Raw genomic sequence first — 27,853 nt, 5'->3', positions numbered from 1 at the left:
TCATTTTCAGTTGCTGTAAGGCACATGGGTCAAACCCGAGGCCCGGGGGCCAAATATGGCACGTCATAGCTTCTTATGCGGCCCTCTAGATTCTAGACTAAACACTAAATGTGCTTAAATGTTAATAATTAAATCAATACAGTTTTTATCTGTTACTGCCAAATTATATTAGTCCCTCCAGCTTCTTGAGAATTATTGTGGAAATTCATGTAAAATCAACAAATTCTTGCACCTTTTTGGATAATTGGGAGTTTATTGCAGATTTTTTTCAAAAATTTACAAAAACCTTTACTTGTATTAAACAGTTGCCTCAGGCTTAATTATAGTCCATGATCTACAGCAAGTAATAAAAAGTCACATTTGCCGTCATAAGCGCAAATATTTCCAAATTAGTGCCTTTGATTTTTATTCCAAAAAGAAAATCACAAAATCCTGGAGGGACTCATAAGATGTTCAATATTATTTGATTTTAAGAATTCATTGATATTTTAACAGTTCCTGAACAGGTTTTATCAACACATTCTGGCACAACCGGCCCTTTAAGAGCGTTCGTGATCTTGATTTGGCCCAAAACAAAACGAGTTTGACACCGCTGCTGCAAGGGACTCACTCTGGTCTATAAGAACAGTAGATGTGTTTAGCTAAAATCCTTCAGATGTAACTTTAAACCAATATTATTTTTAGATACTTGTGTAACAAAGCATCACAACTGGATTAGCGCGTTCAGTGCAAACCATCAGGACGGAACTGCTCCGATGTCAAAATTATGCAACTATTAATCTCTGAGAGCGCCGCGCCCTCAGACACTTACATAAACTATAGAACGTGTTGTTGGCTGGCATGCAAGGACACTCAGAGGCATGAGAGGCCACACAGGGTGATGATCCGTCATGTAAAGCGTAGATGGGTCAGTGTGGATGACCTTCAGTCCCTCAAACCTTCTGAATTACAAGTGGTGGCTCTGATTTTAGCGTTTTCTGCAACTCTTGCTTCATGAACAGCCATTTGCTGTCTGTGAATAAACCTACATCATAAATATAACTGACAAAACTATGGTTTAGGGGAAACCTGTGAATGTTGTATAAAATCAAATTACACAACAGGATATGTGGACATTTAATGTGTAAGATGATTATTACAGAGCAAAAGCAGCAGCCTACTGCCATTTTGTTTGTTTTTGACCCACATATGAAAAGGAATCAGATCAGTTTTAGAGATGATTTTAACTTCTCTGATGTACAAATGATCCCAAGGAGAAATTGCTTATTTTTTGACAAGCTACTCAATCTGAGGTATTAAATATGAATACAAATATAGCAATAAGAGATAAAGGTTATAATATATATATACATAAGTATATACACACACACACACACACCTAATGTGTTAATCTAAAAAAATGTATAAATGATTACTTAATGATTACTTAAAGTTGAGTGGAAGGAAAAAATGTGGCAGAAAACAAACATTTTGGCGGCCTCAAGAGGATCGTGAAGCAAAACCACTCAAAGGTTTGAGTCAAAGTTGAAGCTTTTAAGAGCCAGATGCATCTAAGACTGTCGCTGTAGCAATCACATCTTTGTGGATCTCGAGGTTTAGAGGAACAGAATCGTAAGTCGTTAATGAAAAAAAGGATAAAAAATGTGAGGATTTTTGAACACAAGACGATCCAATCCGTCAGCGGTTTGTGCCATCAGGCTGCCAGCCTGTAGGTCCGTCACGCATCGAGCCGTTTGGCCCAGTTTTTCCACCCATTGCATCCCTAAGCTGCTTCCTGGATTTCCAGTTACATTCAATTCATTTCTGCTGATCTGATTCACGTGCCGCAGAATCCCCCCGCGGGAAACCAGGACAACGTCTACCGAGGCTCTGTGAACGCATCGGCACTAATGAGTGTGTGAGCAGTCTCTCCCATAAAAACAGAGTTTTGTTTTTTTTGCTGCTTTGCATCAACTCAACAAGAGAAAATATGTTGTCACATAAAAAAAAATAATAATAAATCAGTTTTGACGGTTAAACAAAATCCCTCCATTAGACATGTTTAATGTGAATGTTTCACCAAATCCTGAGCTCTTGTCGTTTTTTGTAGAGGGATGTAGATAAAGAAATGTGTTTAGATCAGTGACCTCCATTAAAATGTAAATGTTTGAAGCTGATTTTATCCTGTAATAATTGTTTCCTTTCCTCACAACCATTTCAGCCAGAATGTGACCCAGATTTTTATTTTTTTTACTGCCCCGTCCTACTGGCAGAAAGTAGGTGAGTGCATCTGTCAGGCTTTATGCAACACTTTAAATACAGATGTTTTGGCCAAAAGGTTTTCTAAAAGCTGACTGGAAAATTAATTACGTCATAAAAACCCATAAAGAGAAGGAGAGATTTTTCCTAAGCAATGTTTGAACGATGTCCACTCCTGAACATTCATGACTCAGAGACTTGTCTTTGGCACAGCACGGATCCAAGTCAGCCCTTTGTGCTCAAATTAGGCTTATGGTGCATTTAATTTTCTGCTGAGCGATGTTTCCCAGGATACCCTCACCGTAAAAAGATCCTGTAACTCGAGCACTTTCATTCAGCTCTAATAACAAGCTGACTCAATTTAGAGGAGAGTGCAAGCATTGTTTCCAGAATCAATCCTCGTACAAAAACATGGCTCTGGCACTGAAAAAAAAAAAGTCTGTAGGTTGCTTACAGCTATGCTTTTCCAACTCTCAAATCAAGGTTTCTGAAATATCTTTTGGTTCAGGTTAAATGAGAACAGAGTTTTAAATGAGAGCAATACAATGTCTTAGTAATCTCAGTAATCCTGCTCCTGTACTGAATGATTGCTGTTAGATTTTGTAAAAAAATAAAATAAAATAAAAATCCCCTCATACATGAGACAAATGTTTGCCTGGACTGAAAAATAAAAGTAATGATGGAAAGATGATTTTCAATTCAAGGTGTCAGTTTATGGAACAATATTTCTGCGTTTAAAAGAGATGGGAATAAAATTAAAAAAGTGAAATTGAAAAAAAAAAATCTACTTAACAACATCGAAGCTCTGGTAAAGAAAGAATGGGTCAATATATTAGACGACTGGACCACCCATCTGGTGTCAGGAGGGGCATTAGTCACCTCTTTAAATGTTATGTCCCCACCAGGGTGGATATACGTGAATATTTTTTTTTTATCAATACCAATTTAAGTGATTAGATGGAAAGTTTTATTGAGTTGCAACATTTATTGATGCAGTCCATTACAGCCCATTTGAAATAATTTTTTAATGTCTTGCTCCACTCTGTCAATTGTGTCAACACTTAAACTCTATATTTATGTATCTCTATTATTTATGTATCCATTATGAAAACAAAATCTCAACTCTTTGTATGCTGATGCTTTACATAGACTTGATGTATTTCTTGATATAAAAAAAAAACAACTTTAAAACTAATGAAATGTGTCTAATGGAACTTTAGTTTACCTTAGTAACAACAAAAACAGGCCAAACGACAAAGAGCTAACAAAAAATTAGTAACTATTTAGGGCAATTTCAGATTTAATTCTTAAAAAAAAAAAAAAAAACAAAGAAAAGAAAAGCAGATAATTCAATTCCAATCTGGATAAACCTACTGAAAATTTTACAAACTGGTATGTTAAAAACCAGTGCTACATTCCTACTCTGACACACTAATGTGACGTGACAGGGGGTCGTTTATGGCTAGCTTCTTATTCTCCATTAATTCACAGAATCAACAGCAATAAGTCAATAAATAATAACGCGAGTCGATTTAAAGTTTTATTGTTTATAATTGAAAACATGAGCTCATGCAGATCCAACAGGAGGAGAGGCAGAAGTCCTGACAGGATACATCCATTCATCCATTAGCCTCTGAAACAAAGCGGTTCACATACATCTGAAAGTCTGTCGGTTCTGCTACTTTCACACGATGCAAACATGGATTTATGACACGTCTAACCATCAGCGGGTGCAGTTTGGAAAACCGGGTCACATCGGGAGACGCTTACCTACAGCACAGTCAGGTAAAGACGAGCCAAAAACACATACATCAGCTTCCAGCGGCCTGAAGCCGACTTTTAAAGTGCGTTTACAGTCCGAGTACTGTGGGATTAGCAGAGGCATGGGGAAGATTAGAGACACGACCAAAGATGGCGGGAGGAGATTAATGAGACCAGGATTCAAGTATGAAATGGAGCAGAATGAGACTGAACAGGTGAGCAGCCTGTGTGATACAGGTGCATGTCAACGCATCAGACTATCACCGAAAAGCTAACGCAGGAATTTGATTCAAAAGGTCAAACTTCTGGGTGATTTCAAATATTTATTTCTGCTTATTTTAATGATTTTGGTTGTAACTAATGAACCTCCAAAATGTACATTTTTAAAAATATGATATTTTATAAGATAAAATAAGGACTTTTAATTCAGAACCATCCCCAAACATTTCAATGGGACTTTCCTCGATAACCCTCTTAAAGAAGTGGTGGTTGTGTTTTTTTTCTTCCACTAAACTTTCTGGTAAAATGTTTGACTAATCACTATGTGAACAACCCACTTCTTTAGCTTTGACCCTGACAAACTGTCAGACTAGCAGGCTTCTCCATGACTGTGTATGTCATAACAAAAAAAAAACAACATTTTTCAATCGAATTACAAAAATAAACTTTTTGACCATATTCTAACTTATTGAGATGCACTTATCAATACGACTGATTCAGACAAAAACCCTTGATTGTTTACTGCACATCGACTTCTCCTAACCGTCTGTCGCCACAGTTTCGTCTTCATCCGCTGATATTGAGCTGACACCAACATCTCGTATGATTTTGCAGAATGTGCATAATATGTGCAGCACGCAAACAAATACAAGGATGCGAGTTACAGCAGCACGTCATGCGGTCTTTGCAGGAAGATACCCTCGGTCCGGCTAAGCCCGGTTAGCTAAAGGTCACATTGTAACTCTGTGAGACCGCAGAGACACAGTCGATGCTGCTGCGACGGAAAGACGGCGTTTCACCTCGTGTGCTCGCTTTAGTTCCTGTCTTACTCCCTGTTCGGTTGTGGATCTGCCCGGGGTCGGACTGTAAACAGCTCTCGCATCCAGGCGTTAGTTAGGTCGAGGAAAAGACAGGAAGGCAAACTGGAATACTGGGACAGAAACCAGTGGCTTGGATGAGGGTTCCACTGGTAGTTGATGGGTAAACACAAAGAAGACATTTTTTTTTTTTGGTTTGTTTTTTTTTTTCTTCATACCTTCCCACAGGATGAGTGACACAAGTTAATATTCCAGTTATAACAGACGACACTTCTCATGTCCCCCCCCTGTCGGTTTTCACCGTAATACAAAAAGTCATACAAAAATGCCCCGACGTTACATTCATTGAAGAAAATTTGCAAACTACTTGTTTTTTTTTTAAAAGTGCTATTTTACTGATAACATTTGTTGTTTTTCCTTTCACACCCATCTTTGTCTCTCATCCATCGTCACGTAGTAAGTCTCTATTCAAAGACACCAGGGTTTGATTCACAGTATCGGGGTGTAACAGTTGGTGGCCAAACGGGTGCAGCTTTTAATTTAAGCGGGAGAAGAAAAAAAAAAAGGGGGATTTAAATAAAGTTGGGTCAGAGCGTTCTGGCAGTGCCAAGAGTTCAGATGCTTCCAGGGAAGAGCAGCTGCCTGCAGGGAGCGCTGGTGGGAACGGTCACGCTGTCCTTGGAGGAGACGATGCGTCACAACAAACTGGAGATGAGGAGGGGGGGGGGGGGGGTGGGTAAGTAGCAAAGTTACGTCAAGGTCAGTTTCATCTAATCTAAACTTGACAGGAATCCAGGCTGAAACTGGCATCTAGAAAAAAAAACAACAACAAAAAAAAAAAAAACCGTGGGCTTGACATGTTACTGCAGCCTGAGTTGGGATCCTACTGTTGAGGAGTAGATATGGAAGGTGTTTGTTTGGGTGTCTAATTCAGCAGCAAGGTCGTCTCTCATGCCTCCATGTACTGAGGAGGGGGGTCCTTCGGCGGGATGGCCACCGCTTCCTCGTACGGCGGCAGCAGGACCTGTGTTGGAAACAAAGAACTGAAGCTCAGCCACTCCGAATTTAATAGAAACTCTCGTTTTTAATTTAGCTAGAGGTTCACTGTAAGTAAAACAATAAACTCTTTTCTTTGATTAGATGTTAAAACCCATCTCTATGGTCTTACATTTTAGCACGTTTGTCTTCATAGGAATCCAGACACGTGAAATGCAGACTGTGATTTCAGTCTGCATGTTTTGAGGAGATTGTTCTCCATTTACCTAATCTAGAATCTAAAAAAGAAAATCTATTCTCAGAAGAATAGGCCACAATCAAATCTTTCTTCAAAGCACACGGTTGTTTTTAGCCAAACTGAATGAAGTGGTGCAGGGGTGAAGTGGTAAATTGAAATTTAAAAAAATTAAAATAGACAACAATGAGTTTAATTTGGAGATAATTGTTTTCTGCTGCACCCTGCACTTTCCATTTTAAGAAGATTCTGATATGTCAGTGAAAATTTTAGCCTAGAAAATAAAAAAAAGGTGTCCAAAGGTGATGGCAGATTTCTTTCTAAATAATAAAACAACAAAACGTCAAAAACATAAAAAAAAAAACAAAACAGAGAGAAAAGACCAAAAGGAAAGTTAAGAATGAAGGAGACAAAGAAGTAAGTGATAAATTAAAGTTCCTGGTTTCTTCCCATCGCCCTGGGAGATGGTCATTTTACAGATCGCAGAACCAGCTCTAAGGAAGCGTCGCACACAGGCCGGCTTGTGAGCCGCTCTCTGTCAGAGGTCTTTCTCTGTGAACAAAGTTATAAAACCAGCACTGCCCGCTAATTCAGAGAGCGAGAGAGTACGCTGGGAGAAACAGCCGGAGAGGCCCTGCGAACTCATCACTGCTAGGATTTGAAATGAAGCAGACAAGCAGACAGTTATGTAACGCTTCCAGAAGAAGGCAGCGCAGAAAGAGATATGTGGAGAGAGGAGGGGGGGGGCGAGGAGAGAAAGAGAGAGGGGGATGACCCTGGTGCATTTTAATGGCATTTATAGAAAAGCACAACAGATAGGAGGAAGCAGCTGGGTGCTTAATGTCCGAAGGCTGCGAAAAAAGCTATTTGAACACTCTTGGCTTTTCGTTGGTAAAAAAAAAACAACCCCAGAGTGCTTTATTTATCAGCGGGCAGAGTTAATGCAGAGTTAAAAGCATGTTTTAGTGTGTTTTTAGTCCAATCTAAAATTGGTTTAACCTTGCTGTTTGCCACACATCTCTGCTGCATTCAGGAACACATTGCTCTTTCATACTGTGATTAAAATGCAAGCAGCAGATGCTGTGGCCTTCAACTGACCTGGTTACTCAGGAACTTTGACTACTCTTTCACAAAATAAAAATTACAAGCAAAGTAGGAAAGCATCAGCATTATGTTAAAAACGACCTCAGTTTTGCCTCAGTTGGAATCAGAACCACAGTCAACATAAATCCAGTGAAATTCAGAAAATAAAATAGAATCACACACAGTTTCTAAGCGATGATATCATTACTCTCCTTTGGTAGCACTTATTTTTGTTTACTATCCTTTGTCCCTATATAATAGTACGAATGACAGAAAAGGTACAGCTTCAAAATAACAACTGGTCTGCATTGCGTCTATTAGTTTTATTGTGTCCTAGGCAACTCTGTTGTTACCTTCACTGTCGACTGTGATCATTTGAATGTGGTTTCGTGAGAAGTTTTCCTTATTTGCTTGTGTTTTGTGTATTTCCATTTAACTTCTAAACTATCTTGGAAGTAAATGGAAGTCTCTCTGGGGCAAAGCCGTTCAGAAGCTCCAAACTACAATCGAAACGTTTTCTCCTTTCATTATCCAGGAGTGAAAACAGTAAGTGGAACATGTCTAATGTTCGCCGAAGGCCCCCATGATGCACGGCGTGACATCAGAGCCTGCTGGATTAGCAGCTGTAAACGGAGTCGTGTGTTTAAAGAGGGAAAGCGTCATCAGCGTGAAGGGTGGCCACCGGAGCACAAGGACAAAGAGACAGACAGATAAAGTGCTGCGCATGGAGTCGACCGGGGGTGTGAGGCAGATTAATGTCTTATCTATCAGGTTGGAGGATTATAAACACGACAGACACATGGAAACCATGACCGCGCTAAAGCCTCTTAGAAACAAACGGCGTTCACGCCGAGGGGGAGAAACGGAACGGGCAACACCGGAGGAGAAGCCAGCAGAAACCCGTCGACTATCAGATCGCCGAGTCCGACCGAACAACAACTAAACACCGAATCAGGCCGGATTCACCGCGCGGTACACAGTCTACGCAGCTGCGCTTCTATTTACGACAATTATTTCTGCGTAATTACTCAACACAAGACGTTTGAACAAACCTCGAGTTCAAGTTCCCATCAAGCAGATGAAGGAACAAAGACTCAGACCCAAAGGAAGCTGCTGCAAACTTCCCAGAAAACTGTAACTCAGCAGGTAAAAGTTGCTTAGGTGACAAAGAGAAAAGGAAGAAAATATTTCAAGCTTTCACCTTTTTCCACCACTAGATCTTAATTATAAATTCCAGCCTGAATTAAAACTAAAACTAATTTCGGTTCATACTCCACTACTTAGAATTTCTAAGCTGATTTTGCAACACAAAGCGACAACTTCACCTTCTTTTAATAAAAAAAAAAAAGTAATATATTAAAACTTTTGTTGTTGTTGTCAGATTTACGCCACGCCAAATTATTTCTGAACTCTTTCCACATCTTTACCTGGGCAGGAATTCGACGTGGTGCTTTAAATTCTAAATCTGAATTCAGTCTTACATGTGGATTTTCATAGTAACCACAATCAGACAATAACTGCATCAGAATTTTGTGAATCGCAGCTTAAGCGACGGCGGCTTACAAAGAGCCTTTCAGGTAGAAAGCGTGGCCTCTCTTACCGTGTAAATAACACCTGAACGTGTTGAGAGAGGAGAGGAGAGACGGCGACTCACCGCCGTGTCGTTTGTTGTGACGTAAACCAGGACTTCTGTGGTGCCTCTGCCGCTCACGTATCTGTAGCAGTTCCACACACAGCCAATCAGGTAGGCCTGTACACAGGAAGTAAAACGATAAACCAAATACAAATATTAACACGCACAGAGCCTTCAGTTATGCTGATGATGTTTTGTTGTGATTTATTCACGAAGGTGGGTTAGATAGTGACATGCGACGGCGTTATTAGAACGTTCTGGATCGTTTCCTCGTCCTTACTGAGGCCTTCGCCATTCTACCAGAAGCAACTTAACAGGCATGTCTTGCTTCACTGAGGCTATACCTGAATGAAAGGGAGGTCTCTGACTTGGCAGAAGAAGAGCAGATTCATTGTGCGTCTGTGTGTGTGTGTGTGATTAGCCTGCTGAGTCGGTGCCCCTGCCAGCACTGGGAGCTATCAACCAGGAAGCCAAACAGAGTGCAAGCCAATCACTTTACCATCTGCTGAGCCGACCTCCTTCTCCGTGTTAGGTCAACTCAAGCAGTCAGCATCAATTTGCTCGAGTTTGAAACGTTGCCTCGCTCGTCAACTCGTTGTTATTCCTCGCGTTGCTTTTCTGTCGACAATTTTATTCTTTAATCAACTGTACACGGAGTACGAATGTGCATTTCTTTCCTGTGGTTTGCGTTTGATGCATTTCTTATTGGATCTCACGAGAATCACTCCAAACCCCCCCCCCCCAAAAAAACAACAACCTCTTTTCTTCAAGTTTCTGCATCTCCTTTTCAACCCAGTCACTCAAGACATTTAAATCTTCCTCTTCCCTAAATCGTCTTTTCTTTCATTTTCTATCATCTTTTTTTTTTTATCCAGCTCTTCCTTCCTCCCCCCGCCTCCCCATCTGTCGGTGTCATCTCTGCCAAGTGCAGTCAAGTGAAGGATGTTGGCTTGAGGAGGAACGTCAGCAGGTGCTCACTAAGGAGTCCTTGAGCGTTAGCATCTGGTGCTTTCTGCGGGTCTGGATGCTCTGTACAAAGAACGGCAGCAATTATGCCGTCCTTGTATACGGCGGCCCGTGTCGCGAGCGCATCGTTTTCCAGCATGGACTCTATAAGCTGAACCAAGTTCACTGTCAAAGGCACGACATCTCTAACTGTTTTGACCGCGGGCTGTTTTCCAGTGGCTGCTTCCTGTCATAAAAACCCCGGCTCTGGCTTCGGATATCCGCCGACAACGGCTCTAATCTCGGCTTAGAGGAGAAACGACTTGATTTGATTGTACAGATGACTGCAACTTTATGCCCCATCACGTCCGAGAGCCTCGGAGTGTAGCTGCGCCTGGAGAGTCATCGGTGCATGAAGGGAGAATCGGTTTGACAAGAGTTGGATTCCTGACGTCCACGACCCTCTGCTCTCTGACGGCGGGCCTTTTCCAAAAGGATCCATGCTCTTTAGATTTGTTCACATTACAACTACAAGATTCAAATTTTTTTGTTTTGTTTATGCGATAGACCAACACAAAGTAATGGGAGAAAAATGTATTCCCGAGTCTTCTGTTTGTTCACGGATATTCTCAAACATTTTTAGACGTTTTAGTTTCGAGGAGCGCCTACCTTGAAGGAGAGGATGCAGCCAATGAAGAGCAGGACTGCAAAGACTAGGCACATATTGTTTGTGGACATGATGTCCTCCTTGTAAGGGAATGTCTCCGGCTGGACAAGACGAGCAGAGGAAGAAAAAGAAATCAAGAACAAAAAAAGGCATCTTTAAATCAAGGAGGTCAACAATGATCACTTAATCTGCATGGCTAATATTCAATTTAACGTGTTAATTTCACTAAATGATTCTACAGTTGAAAAAAAAAACTGCTGTCTTGACTGCAGTTTTAAAAAAAAACATAAGAGCCTCTAGAGCGGGTGTTTTGAGATTTACTGAGCTGCTGCTCACCAGCTGTTGGAGGTAGTCCTGCACCGTGTTGGGATAAACCACCACACTAATGGCCACCAGCGTGTTAAGGGCAAAGTCGAAGATCTGGTAGCAGAAGAATGGGATGATCCAAGCAGCGTGTTGCTACGAGGGAGAGATTAGGATTAAACAGAGAAACTCATTTTCTGATAAATCCAGATTGGGGTCTGCTTCACGTCGGCATCGTGCGTTCTACCTTGTAAGCACCATATGTTGCCATGCCGCATATAAGAATCATGAGAAGGGATATTGCAGTTGCAATGCAGATATCTGCAGGAAATGAGAGCGAAAAACAAAAGACAAAATAACATTAGAAGGACAGTTTACAGACGAAAAGTAATAAATTCATGCCTTCTTAAGGACTGTGACTCAAGATGCTGCATGCTGGTGATCAGCAAAATTTCTACTGACTGGTGCAATAAATGATGATTGTTTTTCTTACAGTAATCTGTGGATGGTTTAAATAATTTGTGTAACCAACACTGTAAGCATATTTCATTCTGCAACACATATTGGTCAAAAGACCAGTTTTGGTGTTAAAGAAACATCTATTTTTTATATATATATTTATAGTTTGATGCATTATTCTAAAAAGGCTTTTAAATGGTTAGGATTTTTTTTTAAATGAAAAACATTCAAAATAAGCAAAAGATTTAATCTAATAGCAAACTTGAGTAAAATTATGCACCAGAGATGAACAGGAAAATGCACGGTGACAGAAATCAGATGACCTTTTGTTTGTTTGGTCCTGATCAGTGATCAGCCGAATGGAAACGAAATAAATCAGATGTTTCTTTCAATCTGTAATTCCACCATACAACAGCACTGAAAGGTCCCACTAACAACACTCTTCATCTTCACCGTGGAGACTATTACTGAAAGAAGACGACTTAGCCTTTGCTAATTTTAATCTTAGCTCAATTTAATGAGTTTAGTTGTTTAAAACTTTCTGAAAGCTTTAAACGATACTTGCTGCTTATGCATTAAAGCAAGTTCAAAATGTCAACTCTTATAGCATTTTCTTTATTTATATTAATAAAATCCAGTTATATATATATATATATATATCTCGCAGGCAGATTGAAGTCTCCTCTTTTATGAAAAACAAATAGTTTTTCATAAAGAATTAATGACCAATCAAAACAGGAAGCCTAGAAAAATAAACATCAAAAATGCTGTTTTTATCTCTGCTTGCAACATAGCTGTTAAACAGAAGACGAAAACAGTGCATTTTCATAAAACCAAAACCTTATGGAGCCTCTGTCCTCAGTCTGCTATGAACAGATCATAACCAACATTATGTAAGAGGTGCTAAGTTTACCAAAATCTCACACGTTCTCAAGTCTCACTGATGAGCCACTTGCTACTGTCAGTGAAGAACTAAAAGCATCCACTGATAGGGGCTCCTGTGTATTCTCTGTGTCAAGGCTCCAAACTGTTACACTCATTAATATTCTCATACTGTATATCAATGTGTTCAGGCTCTATGGTCATCCAACATAAACCTTATGTTTAATAGTATTACACAAAGATTATTTTGTCAAATTAGACAGTGTCGCTTTACGAATACCCATTGCCCAGACTATAACATTGATAATTCCACAGTAAGTATACCGAGTCATATAATAAAATACAAACGTGTAGCTCCTATTGGTCAAAGTGGAATAATGGGGTTTTGCAAACATAAGTTCATCACTATCAGGGGATCGGTTGCTCTTGTTGTGCTTTTATTTGCTGCTGATTCACAATTTACCAGCAAGTTCCCAAATTTTGTATTACAAACATTTCTGTGTACATGATCAGTAAAGATGGCGAAATATGGCAAAAGCAAAGAAAATAAAAATGTCAAGACGCTTTTGTCCACACAATCCCATTGGCTCTCGGTCTCTGCCCGTTGCAGAGCAAACGTGTTGGGATGGGAGTTAGTCAAGATGGCGGTTTTAATCTGAGAATTAGAGCAGTCATTTTTAATCAGCTGCCCGGGACAGTGTCTGAAGTCTTCCAGAGGCGACCGTGATGATGACAGTCGCTGCAGGGAGAGAACTGAAAATACACATCAGGCAGTCTGATTTGTTCTCTATGCTGCACAGCTAACACAGCTACGTCTGTGCTGAGGGCAGTTGGGCAGAACAGCGAGACACATAAGAACCCAGATGTAGATGGCCCGCAATGAGTATCAGAGAATCAGGGGATCCATCCATGTCCACTTTTGAGTCAAAAAAACAAACAAACAAAAAAAACAAAAAACAAAAAAAAAAAACATAAAAAACTTCAGAACACGATCTGAGATTCCATATTAACACACAAAGCAGTTATCTCCTAATCACAGAAGAGCGTTCAACTCAAAACACAAAACAAAGTCGTGACTCTTACTTGCATCGTCCATGACATCGATGTCAGTTCCCAACTCGGAGCTGGTAAGGTGGTAGCGGTACTGAACTGGGTCATAGAGAGCCGACAACAAGATGAGTAGGACCACCGCGTTGATTATCTGAGGGAGGAAAGAAAAGAAATAACAAAGGTAAACTACGGGTGAGTCTTCAGGCAGCACCTGGTGCAATAAACACATCCTTTGCTTAACACATTTATAGCAGCATTTTTGGTGATCCTTAGTTGTTTTTATTGAGTCCGGCTCTTAGGTGTTATTTTTTTTTTTAAATGTCATTCCTTTCTTTCAGTAACTCTGAAAAGATTAACCATACCTATTTTCATCACGTTTGGATTACCGTAATAGTCTTTATGTTAGCATTGGGCTGTTACGGATTGGTGGTCTGCAGTTGGTCCAAAAAAATATCGCACACAAACAACCACTTTTAGCACTCTTAGAATGTAAATCCTTATTTCTATCGCCACGGCTTTATTTTAAAGCATTGTTAATGGTAGTGGGGTCAAACAAAATAAAAGAAGAAGGCTTTCCAAAGGTCAAGGATTTGCAAAGCTTACTGAACTATGTTTAAAACCACAGGTTAACGTAAGAGTAAAAACAGAGGCAACTAGCTATATTTAACCTGTTACAAATGTAGGACAAATTAAAGACTGGTTACCTAATTCGTAAAAAGAACCAAACCAGGCGAAGCTTTCTGAGAAAACTAAGCAGAGTTACTTAAAATACCAAGAAATTGTCCTGGAAAGGTTCAGTTTTATAGGCTTATTTGGTCTCTTACCCTGCTAGATTTCAAGCTGAAACCAAAAGGTGTTGGGGAAAAAAAAAAAAAAGAAAAAAAAAGAAAGAAAGAAAGAAGCCTTTTTGACAAAAAAAACAAACAACATTTTTTCATGACCCTAATGAAGTTTACACAACCCGTATTTTATAGAATCTATTACTGGAATAGTTTAATTTTGTACGGGTGTGAATTTTCTCGATTGTGCACGACTTTAGAAAGGGTGTACAGGGGCATCATTTTTTTGGGGGGTGGGTGTGGAGAGGCAAAGATTTTTCTTTTCTTTTCTTAAATGAATTCATGTTTTGCAAACATTGTACTTATATATACATACTCATAGGCCCATATCAGGTTAAGTTATTTATTTATATATAGGAATGTTTTGAATATAAACGATAGTAGTATTTGAAATGTAGAAATTTATAATACATTTTTTTAAACAACATGAAGGTACCTGCGAGGAGACATATTAAATCCTAGTAAAATAATTTTTCTAATGAATAGGGCACCAAAAGTGGCTCCAGCCCAGGGCCCCACATCCTTCTACATCCAGCCCTGAATCTATGTATTATAGTTTTCGAGATGGAGCCCTTTTAATTTGGTTTAGAAGCTTTAAAATTATTTGGAATGACCTGTTTTAAGTTATCACAAACGTACGGAGCCCTCTAGGGGACATTTGTATTTTTATTTGTTTTTGCGTTACCTCGCAATAATGTACTGATCAGTTCATTCGACATAACTGATTACTGTAAGCCTTCTTACGGTGACCATCGTACTTTCTGCTATTATATAAAGTTTTCGTAAGGTTGTTCCATGTATGTTAATATCTCGTTGTGAAATATCTTAAGTGTTATATTTTTTTTTCTTTAGGACATAAATGCACCACAAACCTATGACATAAATGGAAACTTTAAAGAAATAATAAAAAAAAAACATCCAAACTATTTGGACTATTTCTGAGTCATCTGACGGTTTTGATTGTGTCTTTTTTGTGTTGATAGTGAGAACGCAAAAGTTTTGCGATGTAACGCAAAAAGAAAATATTTTTTCCCCCCATGTCCCCTAGAGGGCTCCGCACAAACTGAATAAAGATTTAACGATAAAAATATATATATATGCATATATAAAACAGCGTTTTATAGAATCTGTAATGAGTTGTATAACATTACAGGTAAAATCTGATTTTAGATTTCGAGCTAGTGCGGATCACGGATGGTTCAACGGAGGGAAACACCTGCGAGGCGGATGCTAACTTCGTCGTCTAACGGTCGCTTCAGCTCATTAAACCGGGGGAATCCGAAAAATTTCAAAGTAGAGAAAAAAAAACAACAACAACTCACCAGCAAGTTCGCTTAGTAGCTACTACCCAACTTGGAAAACATTCCACTGACCCACCCTGCTACACATTCGGTGCCCACAGAGTCATAGTGAAAAGACTGGACCTTACCATGTACCATATTCCCAGAATAATGGTGCCCGTCCGTACATGGCAGCAGAGGCAGCAGCTCGTCGAGTACCACCGGTCCCACGGCGAAATCATCTTTCACTAACGCTGTGTTGTTTTTTTTAAGCGGTTAATTCATGAATGCTGCTCCCCGACAAAAAAAATTAAAGATACTCTAAGCTACAGTGTCAGAAGCAGGTGAAGCGGCTGGCGCAGCATCCAGTGGACGTTTGAACTGTTTTTTTTTTTTTAACAGAGTGTGGAGTCGTGCGAGCGGAGAGGCAGAGGGAGAGGGAACCGTTAATCTGGTTTATCCTTCCGTCACGTGACCAGGGATGATTTTTTTTTTAGAGTCAAAATGAGAGAAGGATGATGATGATGGTGATGATGATGATGATGATGATGAAGACCACGGAGAATGTTTTGAAATAAAAATAACAATCCAATATATTAATTTGAAACTTTCTCGTTATGTTTTCTTGCAATTTATCCTTTTAGCAGAGACAGAATCTTGTAAAAAAAAAGCGTTCTTCGTGCTTATCGAACGTTTCACATTTGTCATTTTACAAGCACGTTTTTTAAAACGCTTTTTTTTCTGGAAGGGCGGTTATTGCGGTAACCAACACTTTCGCAAAATAGCTCCAGTTCGGTCAGTTTGCTATGAGAGCAACTGCGAACATCTATTTTCAAGTCTTGCTACAAATTTTCAACTGAATTTATTGTATGTCTGGACTTTGGGTTATTAAAAAAAAAAAAAACATTCTTTGATCTAAACCACTTTGTTGCAGTTCATATTTTATGTTTAGGGGTTTCCATCAGCTGGAAGGTGAACCTTCACCCTATTCTCAAGTTTTTTTGCATATTAATTTTTCTTCCACCCTTTAGTCCCTGTATCTATCTAATTTCTCTTTCCAATAACTTTGACCAGCTTCTGTGTCCGTAGAGTACTTGGTGCAATAAACTACAATCATATATTAAATTAATATTTTCAACAGTAACAGTAACAGCTCGTTCTTTTTCATGGTACTATTCATAAAACTCCCAGTCAGCTAAAACAGAGTTATCACTCTTCTTCATTTATTTTGCCCTTAAGTCTCTCAAAGAAATGTAAATTTTCAGAACATCTGAACTGAGGAATTGGGCTTCATTTCATGTCAGTCTGTGCAGATGGCCTAAACCAAGCCAGACAGCTGGGTCACCAGTAAACAAACACAGGACTAAGCTCTGTTAGGTGAACTGCGTCATACTCAGATAGGGGATTTTCCTCTTCTGAAATGACACAGCTCCCTCATTAAATGCTCAAGCACAATTCAAACATGTCTAAGTTCAGGTCCATTTTTTTCCCGAATCCACGTTTTGAACCGCCACATAGCAGAGACGGGGCTCCAACGTTGCGATCCAGACTCTGGAAATTATTTCTCTCGGTTATCAGAAATTGCGAAAAACACAGCTGTTACTGGATACTTTAAATCTAGTTAATATCTGTCTATCAGTTCATAACGTCTGTTGCTTTTAATCAGTGAGACCTCTGAGTTTCAGGCATCATGGGAGTGGAACTCCACCTTTACAAAAGCGACAGGAGGAGTCCGTTTCTGAGCAGTCAGCCATTGCAGCGTGACCTCTCACTGTTAGAATATGCTGTGATGATCCACTGTGGTGCAGCTGAATGCACATAGAGATGCTGGAGATTGAAAGAGATTAAAAGCTGCTAAATCCTAAATGAACTGAGAGATAAGAGAGTGAGAGAGAGAGAGAGAGAGAGAGAGAGAGAGAGAGAGAGACAGAGAGAGAGATGCAGTAAAGGGGGTCAGGTTGTGTGAGTAACATGCCACGCGACTGCCTCAACACATTGACTGAGGCAGCAGCTCGGCCTCGGGAGGGGGAGAGCATGGCTGCTGACATAGATTTGCACCAAAACATCATGTCAGTTTTAGCTTATTTTATATTACGTAAAATATATTTATGTTGTGGGAAAAACCTTAAAATAAATATGTTTATGGAAGTGGCGTAATTTAAAATAAAAATGTAGAAAAAAAAAATTCTAAACACAGGTTTCCCTCCTGTTGGATTTTTCACTTCTTTTTTTTTTTTTTGGGAGTGAGATTATGGCACAGCAATGGAAAATTAATGAATTTATTCTGACACATCAATGACTCACATTGAGCTTCACACAGTTGATCATAACATACTGATAGAATGGAAACGTTGGTGAGATTCTCTTGTAGGCCACAAAGATCCATTCTTGTGTCAATCTTATTTAATATTTACATAATGTCTTCCTACCTTAACATGTATGCTGATGATACATACGTTTATGCACATGAACACAGTCCCAAGTAAGCGTGACACTAATATATTTCTTGCTATTGATGTTCTTTTTGTATGCTTGTTCTTCTATTTTAATCCACTTTCAAATAGCCTTCTCGGCGAATCGTGCTGCACAACTGAACCTGCCTTGCCATACCTTGCAATGTCATTTCATTTATCATTTCTTGCCTTGCCAAGAAATGAGGAGGCTGCTGTATCGCATGTCAGAACCAGGCCCAATAAAATCCACAAAATGATACGAAGCATTTCTCATTTAATTCTTTCCAGAACAAACATAGAAAGATCATTATGATGTCCCTAACAAAATCATCCGAGATTTTCTAGACACAACTGTATAAATACAAGAAATAATTTTACTCATTGGTAAAAAGAGAACAAAATGGGCACCTGGATCCACAGTGTAACATCATTTCAGACCTACAAACATTAATCAACACCAGTCAATTAACATTTTAATGTTTCAAGAGTAATTCAAGAGTCAGAAAAAAGCATGGATGCCCATAAAAAGTAGGAAGTTTGCAAGTTTTCTTCTAACATAAAGCTGTTACGGTATTTATAACAAGAGGTACTCTAGAACAAAATAGTTAAAGTAAAAAAAAAAAGACTGGTCTTTTGTCTCTTTTTCCCCCCCCAACAAATACTCTTACCAAAGTCATGCAAAAAAAAATAGAAAGAAAAAAAAAACTGACATCAAAACTTGCAAAAGGATGGAAGCTGTAAAAAAGGACTCCAACAAACTTTCTATACGGCAGATTAAGGCAGTAGAAATGAATTTCTTTTAAATGTATACGCTCAAACAACTTGAATGAAGAGTTCAAACTGCTCCATGTCACATTTTTGCAAAGCTCTTTATCATTAGTTTATTTTTATATTTTTGCTGTTTTTTTCCCATTAGTTCATTAAAAAAAAAAATTCTCCTTCATTCTTGGGAAGAAAAAAAAAGTTTCACATTCGGCAAAAACCGTTGAAAAACAATTAATTCGCAATAAAAAGAAACTATACAGGTTTCTGCACAGTGCAATCACAAACTAGAAAAAAGCCCTTACAATCTATACATATGGCGTGGCTTTTTCTAGGAAAAAACTGGAAGAAATCCTTGTAAAAAGTTATTTAGAGAGCAGAAGAACCCATTTAAAAAAGCATACAAGCTACTTAGAAAAGGACAGACTTAATCATTATGATAACTTTGATTAAAAAATAGAAAAACAGCATTTTCCGATGTTACTGTTTCATCGCCTTGACTCCATTAACCTCAAGTCTCAGTTACAGTGCCTCCTGGTGGTTTCTATCAGTCACTGCAATCTCAAGGAAATTTAATTTGTCGACATGCAGCAAATTTCAATCTAAATTTCTATATTTTGAAAACGCAGTTAAAGCCAAAGAAAGTTATTGAACAAGGTAGGTGGAATTAACTCTGAACTTTCTGTAGACTTTTTAATCTCCTGATATATCAAGACCATATTCATCTGGAAATACACAAGTCGGATTGTTTGAACATGAAAAATGTCAAGGAATGTCATAAAGGAATCATGAAATCTACATTTATAGAAGATTATATGTTGTAAGTGCTTTTTTTTGTTTACTAATTACTCTTACTGTCTAAAACAGCCATGTTGGAATGCTTTAACTTACAACATTTAGCTGCAATTAAACGGTGCGAGGAAAAACGACACGCTTGATTTAGAGTGAGAGTGAAGCAGTCTACATCAAACATGAGAGCGTGAAATATTAAAGAGTTCGTTGAAATGTTCTGCCCTTTCTAGCAAAGCAAATCAAGACGCTTTCCACAAGTATTCTCTAGTTCAAAGATTACCTAAAAATGAGTCTCCATTTCCAGTCAGACGCCTACATTCGGTCATTATGGGCGTAAATGTTAGAATAATGTTGGGATTTTTATAGACGCGATAGAAACAGCAGCACCATGTGTCCATACAACAGGCAGCTTTGATTCTATTTAAAAACAAGACTTAGAAGCTTATGGTTGAATTTACCATAGGGTCAAAATTATACATACTGGCTCAGATATATTTTGTATATGCCACCCCACTAATGTTGGTTTAAAATCCCCTAGCAAACTGCAGAGAAACCTCAGCTTCTGGCATATTTCTGGCTGGATGTTAGACTACTCATCCCAGCGCGCGCATAAAAATAAAAATGAATGGATTAAGCTCTCTGCAGCAAACTTCTGAAACTGGACTCGATTTCAATCTCATTACAAATTGATGGACTATGATGAAAAGTTGGATCAGTTATCAGGAAACAACATAAAAAGAAACCTACCATTTCTCTCAGGGAAAGTGGTCACATGTCCAGTCAGAATTATTAAACTGGTTGACTGATTCTAAAAACATGCAGTTTTCGGGATTTTGCTAGTGGCTTGAAATTAACATATTAAAAAGGGGGAGAACATAAATATTTGAGCTTGCTTGTATCATTTAGGAAAAATCATCCTAAATTCAAACCTGTACACTTAAGTCGTGTTTTGAAATCATTAAAGCTGGACTGTGTAGACAAGAACAGTTCAAATCAATCGTTAAAGGTGCAAGAACAGGTAATTTATGTCGATAATGAATGTATGTAAACTTCTGAATGGAACCGTAATATTACAATAAAATGGTGTTGAATATATCCTATTACTTTCTGTTTAAGAACTGAGAATATTTTGTTTTTTAGCTAACAAGAAAAATTTGCGCGGGACAGATAACCTATAACGAAACTCTTGAGTCCATCAGTGAACATCTGGGCTCTGCATTGTTAGATTCAACCAAAACCTAAACAGATGATTCTAAATCACAGAGAGGGAGTGGAAGATCAACAAAAAACAAAGTGCATCGTTTAGGGCGACCAGCCTAACTCAGACTTTGCAAGACAAAAAAAAAATTTAAAAAATTAAGTAAAACCCGCGTTGCAGTTTTTGGGTTGACAATTACAGACACTCCTGTTGGATAAAAAACAAAATACACTTGCAAAACTATTAAACAAGTAGCATTACTGAAATCCCACCTGAAACTCTGCCTCTGGTTGCAGTTTAGCAAATAGTGCAAAATTAGTTACAATTAACAGTCCATAGGACCACATGTCACTGCTGTACAGCAGGTTAGATCTGCTGCTTGCTGTCCTCTTGTCGCCATTAAAAAGTTACACGTCTAAGACAGAAACTGTACCTGGTAATTATTGCATGAGACACTCCTAATCATTTGCATAACGTTTGTAGAGACTCGTGTTGTTCCTTCAAGTTTCCCTTCTAACCTTCTTCTTCTGGGAGGGCTTCTGAGGTTCGACGGTTTGCTCGGACTTCTCTGTCAGAAGGCAAAACAGCAGAGGTCAGTTTAGAGCAAGTATTTTAGCGTTTATGGAAAGGGAGTGAAAATCGTTGCTACACTGTGATTCACGGAGCTTGAACTCACTCTGAGCGGACGATATGCTGGTGTTCTGTAAGTTTAGCGGCGGCGCAGGATGCTCTGGGACTTTGGTTGCTGCACTTGGAGTCTATAATTAAACAATTACAAATTACAATTGCAAAAGAAAAAACAAGTACTTTTACAAATTGATCTGATTTAAATATTTTAATTTAAAAAAACTGTATTTGTGTTGCATTTCCTACTTGAGCATCAGCTGCAGGCTCCTCTTCTGCTTTCTTCTTCTTTTTCTTCTTCTTCTTAGACTTGGCTGCTCCACCTGAGGGATCGTCAGTGTCCTTCTCGTCTTCTGATACCTTCCATAAAAATAATTTAAAAAATTAAGAAATCTTGAATTCTACATAAAAAAATATCAAAACAAGGGTTTTGACATATTAGGGTAAGTTTTGATGAAGGAAAAAAGTGCAATAATTAAATAAACCCCAATGTGAAATCCATGTCTACAATCCGTTGACCTGAATTGCTGAAATAAATTCACTTTTTAATGCTATTCTAAGACGCAGCTGTTAAATATACAAGGCAAAATTTTTTTTAACCAAATGCCCCAAAAGGAATCCGTTTAGTTTTTCACCCTATTTTCCCCTTATTTTAATCCTTTGCAGACAAAAAACACACTCTTATTTAATTCTGAAATATTTTCATAAGCAAAAGTGATGCATCTTATTTTTAGTCTCAATCAAACGGGCTGTTTCACACGTGGCCAATAGGGGCGCTGTTTAACACAAACTGAAAAAGTAGAAAAATAGTTTTTTAATTTTGAAGTAAATCTACAAGCATCTCAAACTGCAGCCTGCAACCTCAGAGCCCCTCGTTTGCATGGATGATTTCTTTATTATTCTAAGTTTGTTCATGCAAGATTGTCTAGTTAAAAAAACAGGAAACAAACAAAGCATTCAGTACCAGTTCCTTTCTGCTGGTTAACCAAACTAGTGCTTAACCATGAACCCAAAAACCGAGATATCAACAGAGCTGCAACTTGTGACTGTTCGTACACAGAAAGAACAACAACAACTGAAGTGTGTTAAAGTATAAAACCTTGGGCTGATCCTTCTGCAGGGTTGCTGCTGCTGCTGCCGCCGTTGCCGCCACCACCACGGGCGCAGGAGGCTCTTCGTAGTTCCCCCAGTGCTCCGCTGGGGCATTCCAGTCAGAGGAGGAATCTGCTGCCGTCCCCTCTGGAAAACAAGTATCAGAGAGCTGCAGGTTAGATATCAGAAAGAAGAACATCCAAACAAGCTGCAGTCACTTCTCTGGCTGTGTTCTGTAGGAGGAAATAGTGGCTACTCACTGACTCCTGACCACTGATCGTCAACAATGGTTTGGTTGGCCCACTGCAACTTAGCTGAATTTGATAACGGATCTAAGCGAGAAGGAGGTTTGGTATTATTCATTTTGTAAGGCTATGAAATCTATTTTGGCTCATTATGAAACTCCTTTTTTTTTAATTTCCTGGACGGAACAACCAGGAAGTAGATGTGATCAGTTAGCACCAACCTGCAGAGTTCAGCTGCAGCACAGAAAACGGCATCGTCTTCATCTTCCCGTCCACGCTGCTCCAAGCGGCCGCTGGCAACACATGGAGACAAAGATATGGTTGGAATGCTACTGTGATTTATTTATGTCAATAACAGAACAACAGCCAAGTTATCGCTTGCGCTTTTAACTAATTCTTAAAAAATTCTTAAAAAAAAAAAAAAACTCCTCTGCAGTTGCTACAGATGCATTACTTTGTCATTTATCATCCTAGTAGAGTTAGAAGAGATTTAATAAGTCATAAAAAGCCACAATTCGAATGGTTATTCAGCACCCCTTAGTGTGACACCCCTAAATAAAATCCAGTGCAATGAAATGCCTTCAGCGAAACCCTGTTTATAGTTTGTGCTTTGGGAGGCTAGGACACAAACTGAATATTTTTTTGCCTACATGCTGCGGTGGAAGAACTACCACATCATTTTGGACACACCATCCACGGTGTAAAACGGTGGCGGCAGCATCATGCTGTGGATATGCATGTCTTCAACAGGCAAGTCCAGCAAGAGAAAAACCTGTAAGAGGCTTAATGACTTCGGACTAAGGGAGAGGCTTTACTTTCAGCAGGATGACGACTCTAAACATGGCAACTTGAGCTTCGGGTTGCCATGAACAGGCTTTCTGTTCAATCCAGTCAAAATCCAGACCTAAGTCTTACTGACAAACGCACCAAAACTTGAACACGCTTGTTCAGAGATTAACTCAATCATTTAATCTGACTGATACTGAGCCATAAGAATGGGCATTGTCTAAGCGGTTTTAAGAAAAACCACATGCCACACCTTTCAGTTTGTAAAAAAATATTGGAATCATGTGTGTGACCTTTCCTATTCCTATTTATTCTGCGTTTGTATTGATAAAGTGCTTTTGAACTGAACTGAATTACGCTCCACTTTGCTGATCCGTCTCATAAACTCTTGATACGGTATGTGAAAGCATGCGGTGAAAACAGTGGTACCTTGAGACTCCTGAGCCCAGGGTTGGGGGTCAGACTGGGACCTGTACTGTCCAGATGGCGGTATGGAGCTCCACTTCTTTCCTTCCACAGAACCAGCTTGACCAGCGGCCTTCAACGGAACATCAGACCAGCCTCCACCGTTGACTGTAGGCTCCACTCTCCACGCAGAGGAAGCTACAAAAAGAAGTAGCAAAAAAAAAAGGGAAACGCGTGACTTGCGATGCTGCTGCTGGACATCCTGGGTTACATTCAGAGCATCTTTATGTAATTGTTGCAAAACTTAAAATGACACAAAAGAATTTCAAGTTTAACGTTTATTTGTTTCCTCTTAGGTTTATCTCCCCGACATGAAGATGTAGCAGGTCTAAACTTATTTTACAAAAAAAAGTACAGTACAGAACTTACAGTTCAGCGTTTCAGCTTTGCCTTTCCCACTGGCTCTGTCTGCCTTTGTGATCGGTCTCGAATGCTGGTTCTCTGCATCACATGTAGAGCAAATAATGTGTCAACATCAACTTTGCGACATCATACTCAATATATAAAGCCTGTGCTAGCGAGTCTAAACAGCCACTTTAAACTTGGGCGTGGCATCAAATTCTCTTACTGAAACAAATGAGAACAATGAGTTTGATCTTCAGGGGACGATTACCGTTGTTTCCTCGCTTCTTTTTGCTCGTTGCCGCGGCTGCAGGTGTTTCGACGTGGACCTTGGAAGCTTTGTCGCCTCCCGGGCTCCCAGAATCCTCTGAACCTTTGTCCTTCCTTCGCTGTTGCCGCTTCTCTCGGTTGCTGACTTTAGTCTCCCAGGCACCTTGGAGAAATACAGATGAAGCAACAAGGTTTGATTAAGCAACTTTCACTAATTTGATTAAGCAACTTTAACTAATTTCCATTGTAGAAGTATTGGGGAGCCTCTGTGAACTTTAATTCACAAATGAATTTAGGGTCAGACTTTGATTTAAATCTTTCCATTTTTTCTTTCTGATTGTATGTTTCTGATTGTATATTCGTCCTGTTGGTAGGTGAACCTCTGAGTAATTTTATAATGTTATTCTTGCCTAGTCTGTCAGTTTAGGTGCTACATTGGATATTTAAAAGTTGGAATTGTGTTTCATAACCTAACATTCCTAACTTGTATTTCTTTCTGGGGGGTTTTTTCCACTAATGTCCCCTAATAAAACTCCAAGGTACTTTTAAGATTTTATTTTATTTTTTTGTAAAAACGTCTGAACAGCTTACAATGTTAGTCAGTCATTCAAAATCTCAACAATATGCTTTGCAGTTCAAGTGTAAGTGGAATATCCCTGCATATTACAAGGGGATAGCCTAGGCTAACAGTATAAATGTCTTGAAAGTGACAACCCCTCCAGTAGAGACGCACCATCGTCGGGTTCTTTCACGTCACTGGTGACCAAAACCTGAACTGGTTTCACATCTGTCTTAGGTTCTGTCTTGGGTTTCTTCTTGGTTTTTTTCACCTGCACCGGGGGCGGCACCTCGTGCACCTGCTGAGATTTTGAAAATCAACAACAAAAATAGTTTGATTACTGTCTTCAGAATTAGACCATTACAAGACAGACCGCCAAATAAAACTCGTAGCTTACTTGTTCAACAATAACAGTTTGGATTCCCCTTAATTTTGCTCTTACCTTAACAGCTTTCATCTGTGTGGCTGTTTTTGGAGCTGCCACAATCTCTTTAACTTTCTCTTGAACAATGACCGGCGGCTGTCCATTGGACTGAGTGTTCTGTACCGAAAAGACATGAAACAACAAAAAAACAAGCTATTGTTAGTTTGCTTTGTAAATACATTTGCAAATCAAGCTACATCATGCAACATAACACTAACAAAAGCTGACAAAGTGAAGTAAGTAACACTGATGGTCACTTCCTCAGTGCACTTACTAGGATATTAGACAACAAGCTAATAACACTTTGTGCTAAAGCAGCAGCAAAAAACAGCTAAAAGTACAGATTTCAGAGAGTTTAACAGGCACCAAATGTAATGGTTGAGTCAGACTATATCCAAAGTTGCAGATCTTGTCGGTTGTTTCCAGTCTATAACAATCATCAGCTTTTAAAAGTTATCCAAAGAAGGAATACTATTAAACAAGCGATAGTATTGTGACGCACATGGAGAAAAAAGGCTGGCACATCTGACCCTATTAAACGGATGAAGTACACAGTGCCTCACTCTTACTTATGGGGCTGCATGACTGAAGGCCAATTAGGGTCATCAGCAATATCTGCTGGTTGCAGTTTTTGGTCAAGTATGATATATAAGGTAATTTGCATTAAAATCCTGCATGCCAATAACATATTTTGTCGATTTGGATTGACTTTGACTGTCTTTCATGCACACCTGTTACAGATGGTGATCAATATCCTAACATTGGCATGATAGATAAATAAGGATTCACTGCAACTGATGGCGAGTTTTCATTTATCTGTGCAAATGTCGTATTTCAGGACGACTTTACTTACTTGCATGGACTTAAAAAACAATGAAGGATTCCTCAACTCTTTATTGAATCACTGAGGACTTTTTCAAGAGTCTTATGTGTGTAAATATTTGTCTCAATTTATAAGAATAGAAAGGTATTATTAATCATAGTCTCGTTTTTATTACAGGAAGGAACGTGCTATAGGAAGTATCACCCGAAGGCTGTTTTATTAATGGAGGCTATCACTACTAGCCGCTATAACCTAATCAATGACGTGTCAGTTAGCAACACGTAGCTAGCTAGCATATCTCTCCTTCCCCCCCATCCACCCCCCCAACAGAAATCGTGTATATTACATATTAACTAAGTCATGGTAGGTACATTTTTTGTTTTTTTGTAGTTTGTAATTCATTTGTGGACACAAAGTGAGCGTCAAGCTAATGCTTATTTTATTATATGGAAGGCAGCTGAGGTAAACTTAGCGTAAAATGGTAGCTGGTGTAAACAAATACAGCTATATTTACTTTTATTTATTTTTCTCCACTAGAGAGAGCATCTTTAGTAAAACACGTTGAGGAAAATGGCTTGTTTCATTCAGCCATTGAGATGAGACATCTCATTCCTACTTCCTCACCTTGTCGCCGGTTTTCTTTCTGTTTCTCTTCTTCGGCTCCTCTGGTTTGACACTTTTATTATTAAAGCTGGCCTTTCCCGTCTCCTCGCCGCCTTGGTTGACCTGGGAAGCCCGCTTTTTGCCGACCAGTCGCTTTCCGCCGCCGCCGCAGAAAGCGGCCCAGGTCGCCCCGAGCAGCAGCGGCAGCAGCAGACCGACCGCTGCCGTTGACAGGATGAGCCAGCTCGGGTAAAGCTCGGGCTTCAGACCCAGATCAACTCCGAACTGGGCCCGAACCAAGCCTTGTCCCGAAGACACCAGCTCCCGTAAACGGCTAGAGAGCAGCTCGGCTTTTTCCAGCGCGAAACTCCATAAGTCCCCTGCCATGTTTGACAAAATAAAATAAAAAAATGCGAACAAACCACACTAGCTGTTAGCTTTCATTTTACTCCGCATCCGTGTATCGGAGGAGTGGCTAATCTAATCTCGCTGCAAGAAATCAAAACTCCATGCAAAGCACTTAAAGATACTGTCCACTGGGGTATTTTCACTCCATTAACAAACACCCACTAATAATACAAACACAGTTAAGTAGTGAAGTACTGATTTAAACATGTAGATTTCACTAATGTAAAATAAAAAGCAAAATCAAGGAAAAAAAAACTGAGCTAACACTCTGCTTTATCTGTAAGAGGCTCAATAACTAAACTGGTCGGCGGCCATTAACAAACTCTTTATAACTCTGGTTATAATTCACCAAATTACAATAACAGCGAAAAGTCAATTCATTAAAAAAGCAGAACTTGCATAAATAATTTGTCCTGATTTTACAGAAAATTCTGGATGTAAGCTCGACATGCTGTCTAGAAATCCAATTATGACAGAAATATTTCTCCCCAATCTTTCACTAAATGTTGGTGTAGGCTCTAGCAATAAGCACCCAAGCAGCATTTTTTCCCCAACAAAACTTGAATTGTATTTTCAAACTATATTTCACTCAATATAAA

The 27,853-nt window shown here is 39.2% G+C and overlaps 2 protein-coding genes across 2 annotated transcripts; both read right to left on the bottom strand.

The window, feature by feature from the left end:
* Positions 1–3,765: 3,765 nt before the first annotated feature.
* laptm4b (lysosomal protein transmembrane 4 beta) lies at positions 3,766–15,878 on the bottom strand. Its single transcript, XM_008422069.3, has 7 exons — positions 15,558–15,878; positions 13,323–13,440; positions 11,146–11,219; positions 10,932–11,054; positions 10,598–10,696; positions 9,005–9,100; positions 3,766–6,060 (listed from the first exon to the last, which is right to left on the bottom strand). Exons 1-7 carry the CDS (start codon positions 15,648–15,650, stop codon positions 5,986–5,988), a joined length of 678 nt encoding a protein of 225 aa, XP_008420291.1. The 5' UTR covers positions 15,651–15,878; the 3' UTR covers positions 3,766–5,985.
* A 2,240-nt stretch (positions 15,879–18,118) lies between these two features.
* Positions 18,119–27,392, bottom strand: mtdha (metadherin a). Its single transcript, XM_008422068.3, has 12 exons — positions 26,868–27,392; positions 25,439–25,537; positions 25,171–25,297; positions 24,439–24,600; positions 24,195–24,266; positions 23,790–23,963; positions 22,796–22,867; positions 22,590–22,661; positions 22,337–22,476; positions 21,487–21,597; positions 21,290–21,371; positions 18,119–21,181 (listed from the first exon to the last, which is right to left on the bottom strand). Exons 1-12 carry the CDS (start codon positions 27,231–27,233, stop codon positions 21,114–21,116), a joined length of 1,545 nt encoding a protein of 514 aa, XP_008420290.1. The 5' UTR covers positions 27,234–27,392; the 3' UTR covers positions 18,119–21,113.
* Positions 27,393–27,853: the final 461 nt, after the last annotated feature.

Source organism: Poecilia reticulata, chromosome 11, assembly GCF_904066995.2.
Source record: "Poecilia reticulata chromosome 11, P_reticulata-male-v2, whole genome shotgun sequence".
Classification (NCBI taxonomy): domain Eukaryota; kingdom Metazoa; phylum Chordata; class Actinopteri; order Cyprinodontiformes; family Poeciliidae; genus Poecilia; species Poecilia reticulata.
The sequence above is the reverse complement of the archived record's forward strand: the minus strand, read 5'-3'. Positions and strand labels throughout refer to the sequence as shown.

Bases quoted from the DNA above. Each gene is read 5' to 3' on its own strand.
- laptm4b (XM_008422069.3), bottom strand. From the start codon at position 15,650: ATGATTTCGCCGTGGGACCGGTGGTACTCGACGAGCTGCTGCCTCTGC. The intron at 13,441-15,557 runs GTAAGGTCCAGT...TTCCTCCCTCAG, and splicing joins TTCTGGGAATATGGTACATG to ATAATCAACGCGGTGGTCCT. The intron at 9,101-10,597 runs GTAGGCGCTCCT...TCCTGTGTACAG, and splicing joins GCTGCATCCTCTCCTTCAAG to GCCTACCTGATTGGCTGTGT.
- mtdha (XM_008422068.3), bottom strand. From the start codon at position 27,233: ATGGCAGGGGACTTATGGAGTTTCGCGCTGGAAAAAGCCGAGCTGCTC. The intron at 24,267-24,438 runs GTAATCGTCCCC...CATGTGATGCAG, and splicing joins AAAGAAGCGAGGAAACAACG to AGAACCAGCATTCGAGACCG. The intron at 22,868-23,789 runs GTACCACTGTTT...ATGTGTTGCCAG, and splicing joins CTGGGCTCAGGAGTCTCAAG to CGGCCGCTTGGAGCAGCGTG.